A 9,761-nucleotide genomic window follows, 5' to 3' on the forward strand; every position below is an offset into this window, starting at 1 on the left:
TGTTTGTGTATGTGTATAATAATTACATTGCCAGACATTTGCTACATTTTACTGGAAGATCGTCACCGCATCTTGAAATAACAGAAGAAACAATTAAATATGTGATTGGCTGAGCGTTTCAAAATAAGACATCCCGCTCACGGGATAGGCTCCTTTATCAGCGTTGCCATGTCTGCTTATTATAAGCGACTTTGGGCATGTCTTTATGTAAAGTTGCTTGTAAATATTGGTAGTTGCGGGTTGCAATTTTTTTCGGTTTCTGAAGTGTAGTTGCTTATTTGGACTCGTTTGCTAATGTTGTTTAAACCAGTGTTTCTCAAACATGTTCAAGTCAAGAACCCCCAAGTTAATATATATTTGTATGCGGACCCCCATGATGGCCCCATCTGAAAACATTTTATGCCAGGCAGGGACCGGACCCCCATACAAGATTTGTGTTGTTAAAATGTCAAATTGTTTTCAAGATGTTTTTTTTTTTTAATAGGCAATGTGTTTAAAGGACGAGGGGCTCACCTCTTTTGGGCTTGTTTTCATATAGCTGGTTGCTTGTTTCTCTCTCTACACCTGGCAACACTGGCTCCTTTATTCTATAGTTGGCCGCTTCCGGTTAGAGTGACGGCGTCGTCTATACAAAAAAAGAGAAAAGGAAAAACAGGAAAATAGCTTTCGTGGGAAGAAGACGAACAGAACAGTGGGAACTGTAACCAAATAGTCGCTAGTTACTTTCATACATACGAGCATAGTCAGCGAGCGACCTCAAATTTAGCCAACGAACATACGCGTAGAAACAAGAGAGTACGTGTTGTGAGTTTATTGTTCATCGCCCGCTAGCTACCCTATTTCCACTGGCTATTTCTAGGCTAGCGAAAGCTAACCAGCTAGCGCGCTAGCTTAGCTAGCTAACGTTAGCCTCCACCACCAGTGTGTGCTCTGCTCTCCCCGGCGGCTGTTGTTTAACAGTGAGGTTAGGTTAGGTTAGTTTGGTTGTTTAACATTGAGGTTAGTCAGGCCACAGAGTTATCGTAGCAACTGAGCAACGACTAGTGTGTTTTTAGCTCAGTGACTTTTTGTTCAGAATGGCAACGTCAGCCCTGTACGCCTGTACGAAGTGTAACCAGCGGTACCCTTTCGAAGAACTGTCGCAGGGGCAGCAGCTGTGCAAGGTTTGCTTTGGGTTGGATGGGGGGTTGTGTGTGTGTGTGTGTGTGTGGGGGGGAGCTTGTCTGTGCAAGATGCAGACAGTGTTGCCATGTTGGCGTATTATAAGGGGCTTCTATTTATGTAAAGTTGCTTGTAAAAATTGTTGGTTGCGTTTTTTTTGGCTTGTTTCTAAAGTGTAGTTCCTTATTTAAGCTTGCTTCCAATTTAAAATATATATATATTATTGAAACCAGTGCTTCTCAAATATTTTCATAAATGTTTTGTGCCAGGGAGCATTTGTGTAAGAATGTAAAAAAAAATAAAAAAGCAAAATATTTCACATTTTATTGCAAGAGTTTTTGAAATAGCCGATCTACAAGCTCACACGTTTTGAGCTTGTAGATCGGCTATTTTCAAATAGCTGATGATTAGATTTAAAGTGCTCATGTGGCCTGAATTGCTTCGTTTGGGCTTTTTTTCCCAGACCTGGTTGCTCATTTCTCTCACACAATATGGCAACACTGGATGCGGCTCGCCATGAAATAGTATTTTTCTTTCCAAATTCTGCGTTAAACTTAGACACTAGACAGGCTAGCTCGTTGTCTGTTCAGTATATGTGGATGCGGAGGTGTTTCACCAGGCAGTGTGTTGTGCGTGCTTCGGATTATGTAACAGGGTTTATCTCTTTTCCGACCTGGAAACGCTAATCGTAATGCTATAATGGTAGCCTTGTTTAGATAATGCTGTAATGCCGTGCTAAATTAGTTTGTTAAAGGTGTAACGACACCATGAAAAACTCTTCTTTGTCCAGCTAAAATCACAGAATCTGACCGTGTCCTGTCATTCCTTTTGAATACAAGGTTTATCTTCAGAGAAAACGGCAGCTTGTTGCTCGTCTAGTGGGTCGATTTCCTATCCATAGATTCTTTTGGCGGTGTTATACGGCGTACATCTATTTTATTATAATTGAAGACGACATATTATATTGTGAAATTAACATGTCATTGGTCCGTTACATGGATTGATAAAGTATCCATGCCTGCCCTAAGTGCCCTTTAAAAATGGATAATGCCGCCTCTACCTCTACAAATGAAACTTAGTGGTAGGCTGCGGTGTTCCACATCCACAAGTGTTAAGTGCCATTCACACTGAGCACTATAACTATAAAGATAACTATAAATATATCGTTCACCATTGTATTTTTTAATAGTCGTTGTGAACTCTGCCATCCATTTGACTTAGAACGATTTTAAAAACTGTATTTTTAGTTATAGTGCTCAGTGTGAATGGAGTGTATTTTAGTGTATACATAGCAAATTTGTGTCAAGCCATCTAACATTTTGTTTCTCATTGTTTAGTAAACACCAAATTAATTACAGCTCAAAGACACAGCTTTTAAAGAGTGCCATACTCTCCTTCTATTAACCTCTTAACAAACCACACATCTCTTTGGAAGAGATGCATTGAAGTTGAGTGACAGGGTGACCGGATAGTGTTGACCACATAATTGCAACTTCCCCTGTTGGAGTCCAGCTGGAGACCTGTGTTGCATGTCCTTCCCCCTCTCTGCACTCCGTTTCCCGTCTACTCCACTATCCCATCTAAAAACTTCCCAAAAACCTTCAAAGAGAAGCAGAAATGCAAGGAACAGAATATGTCAAAACAACATGCTGCTTTCTTTATGTACTATGATCTATTTAAGCATCCAACAAAATGTATAATATGGCAACATATTACGTAATATATTTATACCACCTCAGGCACCTGGTCGTTTTGAAGCATTGCTTGTGGATTCTTGTTGTAGGAAAATGTATCTTAAGGGTTGCATAAAATGCAAGAGCTTTTGCGAGTGTGTACTTTTATGCTATTCCTATTAGATCTCTTTTCCCTTTCTATTACAGGAATGTCGCATCGCACATCCCTTAGTGAAGTGCACATATTGCAGATCTGAGTTTCAGCAAGAAAGGTGAGTCCTCAATGCTCTTTGCATGTCATACAAGTGGTGAATATCAGCATGTATCACTGCTGATACAATGAAAGTGTAAACAAATAAATCATCTTTTCAGTGCTGTCTTATTCAAAGTATTAACTGATATTTTTTTCCTTTACAGTAAAACAAATACAATCTGCAAGAAATGTGCTCAGAATGTCAAACAATTTGGGACCGTGAGTGATTTGTTTTTTGATACATTTCAGCTCTTCCAAGATGACTTAAAGCTGCAATCCATAACTTTTCTTAGTGAATACATTTTTAGTAAACCAATCTGTATTGGTTAATGTTGTTAATACAATATTACTAACACAACTGCAGTGGTTAAGGTGGTCTCCCTAAGCTTCTAATGAGACATTTGGATGCTGTGGTTGGGTAGGACTACTACTGGTTGTCAAGCGGTATTGCATACAAGTCTTGCCTTCCTAAACGTGCTCTCCCTTATAGCTCAACAGTAATTGCGCTTTAACAGCGGGCGATGCAGGCTAGTATTTGCAGGAAGTGCGTAATTTGTCTATGAGAGCCGGCCCCTACTGGTGATAATTGAGGGCTGAGGGACAACATTAAAACAAATGTGTAAGGGGCGCACAGAAAGCATTTTATGAGCGGAGGAGCGCTTTCGATATATCTAGAGCACTCGCACGGAGCATGATTAATGTCTGCAACGTTCAAGCGGATCAACTGTTGGTTGCAGTGATTGAACGTCATGTCATCTGTGTTATTGGCACAAATAGCGTAGCTGAAACAAAGGTAAATGTGGATTTCTCATGGTTGTGGTGACAATTCAACATGTTGTAAATGACCGGTTTGTCAGACACAGCTAGGATGATCAAATGTGACATTGATGAGTGGAGCTCCTCCAAGATTTGAACTATTTTCAGCTTGAAGCACGCGGGGTGCTCCGCCAAAGAACATGGACGCTGAAAAAAAGCGCATCTTGACCATAGAAATGCATGGCAAAGGGGCATTGGCAGCTAAAAAGCGCTTTCTGTAGACACAGCCCCCCGGTGTGCGGGGGACCAGGGTTCATAACCTGGCTAGGACATGAAAGTTATGGATTGCAGCAACATTGCATGTTTTGAATAATTATTTTTCTACTCTAATTTGCTTTTTTGTCCTTCCCTTCCAGCCCAAACCTTGCCAGTACTGTAACATCATTGCAGCTTTTATAGGGACAAAGTGTCAGCGGTGTACAAACTCAGAAAAGAAGTATGGACCTCCACAGACTTGTGAGCAGTGTAAACAACAGTGCGCCTTTGATCGCAAGGAGGAGGGCAGACGAAAGGTAAAACTGCATGCACATGTCTATGTGCACACATAGTGTAAATGGCAAAAACGAAAACATTTTGTTCTGTAGCTGATTAATTGCAATGTTCACATGCCACTATTTCACAAACCAAATAACATTAGGAAAGTAAAAGGGGGGGGGGGGGGTTTGTGACTTGCCACATGTGTTAGTTAGTCATAGCTGACACACGCCAACACCCCATGGGGTGATCTGGCCTGTCCTGCTGCTGTAGCTGATTAATTGCAATCTTCACATGCCACTATTTCACAAACCAAATAACATTAGAAAAAAAATGTGGGAGGCGTTCTGTGTGTGTTAGTCATAGCTGACACACACGGCAACACCCCCTCGGTTGATCTGGCCACAATGGGACTCAACACACATTTCTATCTATTCGCTCCACCCTGTTACTTATTGCGCTTCAAAACATTTCTTGGTAGATACGTATATTTACCAGCCACTGTTAAAAACCTAATAAGCTCACTACGTATCAGGTGGACGGGAAGCTGCTGTGCTGGCTGTGCACTCTTTCCTATCGGCGTGTCCTGCAGAAGACAAAGGAGCAAAGGAAGGGTTTCGGTTCCTCAAACTCCTCCTCCCTCAACGAGAAGGACCACCACTCCAGACAGCAGCAGCACCATCATCACCACCACCATCAGCAGCATAGACACAGCAGCTCTCACCACAAGTATGTATTCATGCTGTGTGTCACCATTGCACAGCCCTCCTCTGAATGATCAGCGATGCAGTAGAGTTTGAGGAGAAAATGGGAAGGATTTTCTATAATATATATTTTATTTATCTGTTACAGACTCAGTGGGAGCCTCAGTCCAGAGCAGGAACAGGGACTGTGGAAGCAGAGGTGAGACTATCTTGCCCTGTATTTCGGTATCGCACCTTTCATATCCGTTTGTAACCTGTAAAATGTACTTGTTTTGATGGTTCAACACTGGAGTTATAGTGTCAAATGTTGTACATAAAATGTTAGTGCGCTCTGGTGGCACAGGGGTAAAGTGCCTTTCCACCACTGTAGAGTCTATGGGTTTGAATCCACCACGGTGCATCCGGCTTGGCCAAGCATCTATATACGAATAAAATTGAGAGAACTTGTACAGGGAGTGCAATCTTTGTCAGTGCACTAGATTTGTTGATTTGTTCTATGTATTTATCTACTTTTTATTTTCAGCCATAAATCGTCTTCAATCCAGAAGGAGACTCCAAAGAAAAAACCAAAACTGGAGATGAAGCCATCCAATGGGGACAGGTATGAGATGGTTTTCATTTTAAAAAGTCTTGCATAATCTGATCTGGCTTTACCTTGTTGTTTGGAGCCTGCAATGCTGGTGATGGAAACATATCTTCTTTTTACCCACCAGTAGTTCCATCACCCAGTCTATGGATTCTGGCGGAACAGACAACTTCATTCTCATCAGCCAGCTGAAAGAGGAAGTAATGTCCCTAAAGAGACTTCTGCAGCAAAGGGACCAGACCATTCTAGAAAAGGAGCGCAAGGTGCAGTATTAATCCCACCCATGTGTCTCAGTTTGTTATACCATTGAAAATAGCATGTCTCGCCAAAAATGCATAGTAAAACACAGGAGCCGAGATACAGAATATTTCCCAAATACTGTAATCCATCTTACATCTTTGGATCACGTTATCTTCTGGTTCTGAGTGATTTGTGATTTGTTTTTCTTAATTACAAAAAAAATAAAAATAAAATGATGGAGATCTCTGTCAATGGCAGGGAATGTGTTAAGATGCGCAAAATAGGGCCCTATGCGTGCTGCAGCATTCTGGATCATTTGGAGGTGCTTCAGTGAGCATGTCGGGAGGCTAATAAGGAAGGAGTTGTAATAGTCAAGTCTGGAGATAACTGAGGCCTGGATAAGTAGCTGGGCAGATCCTGGGTGAGGAAGGGTCTGATCCTTCAGCTGTTAAACCCCACAAGATTGAGTGATCTCAAATGATTTAAAGCTGTGTGCATTTCTGGAAGACATTGAATGATGGGTTGTGTGCTTCTCTCACAGTTAACGGAGATCAAAGCAGATTTTCAATACCAAGAATCCAATTTGAGAGTAAAGATGAACAATATGGATAAAGCACACAAAGAGTCCATGGAGCTGTTTCAGGTAAGCACCAACTTTTAACAGTTGCACTTGTCATTTCTTAGAACACACTCATTGTACAACAGCCATATCCATGTCATGCCCAGTACCTTATGAGTGACCTTGGTTACACAAAACACTTTGCATCCCAATTGCATTTAAAATGTTCCTCAAAATGCATTAAATAGCAAGATATGTCTTCCTTATAAAACATTTTTGCAACTCGATGGGTGTTTGCTAAACATCTAGGCTTTGTAAGGTCACCAAAATCCCTACTTACAATCACCAAGCACGATTGTCATGACTGTTACTTATGCCTAAAAATAATTGTATCCATCCAGAATTCATAGGGATTCTTGAGTTACATGTTGTAGTGGGTCAGAGGCAAATATGTATGGCATGATCTTTTTTTATTCTACCATAGCGCTGGAAACATCACATCAAAACTACTATATTTGAAGTATCCCAAATGAGTTGTAGACTAAACTGACATACTTTAAAATGAAAGCCTGACAAAACACAATTGCTACTACAGATACACTCCAAAGTCATTTTTATTGTCCTCATTATAAAGTAACTTTGCTAACTAGGGGTTGGCTGCAGTACTTTCTGTCCACTGTAAATAAATTATAAATGTTTGTATCCCCAAACCACAGGATGGACCTTTAGAGTCCAAAAGAGCGAATTGAAAATATGAATACCGTATCATTTGAAATAAAATTGAATGCATTAAAATATGAACTGTGGCCACCCATTTATTATATTTATGAGAACATGACAAAATGCATATCTACTGTCAGATATAATCTCTTCTAAGTCCTTTTCCCCATTATAAAGTAACACTCTGCTATGTGATGTCATTTCTAACTTGTGTTTACCTCTTTTGTCTGCAGGCTAAGAACAGAGAGTTGATGAAACAAGTGGCCGCCCTCTCGAAGGGCAAGAAGTTTGACCGAACAGGGAGTTCACTGCTGATGCCCTAACACTAGGCCAGTCAGTAACAACACAGAGTGGCTTCATTGTTGTAACACTGTGAAAGTCTCCCTCCTGTATTTTCTCAATCATTGCCATCATACTCATTTTGTTCTTAACTCCCTGTCTGTGGTAAATCCAGAGATCATGTGTCCATGGAAATTACCTATTGACCCAACAATGAGAAATCATCCCTTAAATGTAAACTTTTTTTATTATTACTTTGCCACTGGATGGGATGTGACTGCAGAAGAAGTGCAGGATGAAGCCCTCGTTTGAACACTGCCGGGCCAAAAAGCATTGTTTCCGTTACGTGGATAGAATTCTGTCGACTCCATGTTTCCACTCGATTTCTATGGATGTCATGCAATTTATTTATTCAATTGTCTTTCTTACTTTTTTTTTACTCACAACATACTCAGAGAATCTTACATGTTTCAGGATTTTCTCCAATAGCAATTCGTTATATTTTTCTAGCGTGGTTATGGAAGACAAGCTCTCCTTAATGGAGACCCTGCTCAACTTTACCATGTACGTATGCAAATGTGGGATGGGTGACTGCAGACCTGCTGGCCCGCAGTACAGTTCTCTCTGTGACATTGAAAACAACCAATGGACATTTTTGTATGGCTGTTTCATAAGAGAGACACTTCTTGGCTGCCCTTTTTCTCACTGTGTGACAGCTGTAGTGCTTCGCTGTTTCTCTTTAGTGGAACGATTGTAATACTGCATGATTTACTGCCATATACCGGTTGGCATTGTGGTCTCATGTACTGTAATATACTTTTAGACCCCACTCCCCTCTCTTTAATTAGTTTTTTAAGAAATCACTTGTAAAGGTATTGCTGGGGTCAGCTATTGTATTTAAACTATTGCTTGTATCTGTTTTAGTGAGTATGTGTATGGTAAGGCCAGTTGAAATTAACACATCTGTAGAAAATGCTTTTTAAAGGAACACCTTTCACATTGCATTATTGAGCTGGTTTCATACTGTGGCATACAGGATCACTTTTGTACTTTTTCCAAACCCAATGTTTTAAGATTATTAAACTGGCTAAGCAAATGGTTTGTTTATTTACACCCTACAGTCAGTGGCTCTACATTTTCTTGTGTTGATTTTGCCTTACAGTTTTTGTTTCTGAAAAACACTATTTACAAAATTATAGAATGGCAAAATGATGGTGCCTCGCTCTCTTCAAAATAGCGGTGGTAGCTTGTTATCCACTAAATATTAGTAATGGATACTACTCTTAAAATACAAATTGTGAATTGTCATTAGTTGTGTTCATCTTGGCTACTATGCTGATCTGTAGCGTAGACCATAATCAGATGCTCTAAATTAACAAAAGACACTGAAAGCATCAACAAGGCATGATAAACACCTTTAAAGCTGGGTGAAAATTGGTAAATATGCTGGTACAATATGTAACATGGGCTATTCTAGACAAATATATTCCTAAAAGTCTTGCAAGTTGTAACAGTGAAGGATGTGTAAAAATGAGAACCAAATGCACTTTTGAATGTCATATTTTAGGTCGCTGTACATTACCATGCTATTGTTTAGCAAGAAAAGAAATCTATAAAATGTTAACGTTTTTTAGACACTTGAATCAAATTCAAAAGGAAAACTCTGCCAGCTTTCAGGTAAAAAATGTGATTGTAGAAGAGTCATGAACGAACTCAAAATATACACGAATCCACAGAGCGATGCCCTCTAGTGGTATACAGGCATTACTGCGGGGAGTTCAAGACATACGAATACAACCTGAACGCGCCAACCCAATTCGAGACATCCGGGAACTTGCCTCTTGGTACTTGCCAAGGACTTGCGACGACGGTACTGTAGCAGTGTTGCCATATCCACTTATTATAAGCGACTTTAAGCTTGTTTTCTGTAAAGTTGCTTGTAAAAATTGGTGGTTGCGGATTTTTGGCCTCGTTTCTAAAGTGTAGTTGCTTATTTGGGCCTTGTTTCCTAATGTGGTTTAAAGCAGTGTTTCTCAAACATGTATTTAATTTGTCTGCGGACCCCCATCTGAAAATATCTTATGCCCATACAAGATCATCTGTGTAAAATGTGTCGCATCGCGACGCGTTGTGAGCTTGCAGATCTGCTATTTAAAAAACAAATCTTGGAAGAAAAAAATAGGAATATATTTGAAACATTTTAACAACACATTTTGTAGGGGTATATGTAATATGTTTAAAGGGCGAATAAGGGCTCGCTTCTTTTGGGCTTGTTTTCATAGACCTGGTCGCTTAT

The 9,761-nt window shown here is 40.1% G+C and overlaps 1 protein-coding gene across 2 annotated transcripts; it reads left to right on the top strand.

Annotated features, from left to right (window-relative positions):
* Positions 1–633: 633 nt before the first annotated feature.
* On the top strand, positions 634–8,569 carry fam76b (family with sequence similarity 76 member B). Of its 2 annotated transcripts, none has more exons than XM_084074042.1 (10): positions 634–1,163; positions 3,042–3,106; positions 3,252–3,306; positions 4,260–4,415; positions 4,913–5,106; positions 5,230–5,280; positions 5,605–5,682; positions 5,795–5,930; positions 6,449–6,550; positions 7,420–8,569. In XM_084074042.1, exons 1-10 carry the CDS (start codon positions 1,077–1,079, stop codon positions 7,507–7,509), a joined length of 1,014 nt encoding a protein of 337 aa, XP_083930168.1. In that variant the 5' UTR covers positions 634–1,076; the 3' UTR covers positions 7,510–8,569. The 2 variants fall into 2 exon arrangements, with proteins under 2 accessions (XP_083930168.1, XP_083930169.1); XM_084074043.1 differs by having other exon boundaries at positions 5,798–5,930.
* Positions 8,570–9,761: the final 1,192 nt, after the last annotated feature.

Source organism: Gymnoscopelus microlampas (assembly GCF_963454915.1).
Source record: "Gymnoscopelus microlampas genome assembly, chromosome: 12".
Classification (NCBI taxonomy): Eukaryota; Metazoa; Chordata; class Actinopteri; order Myctophiformes; family Myctophidae; genus Gymnoscopelus; species Gymnoscopelus microlampas.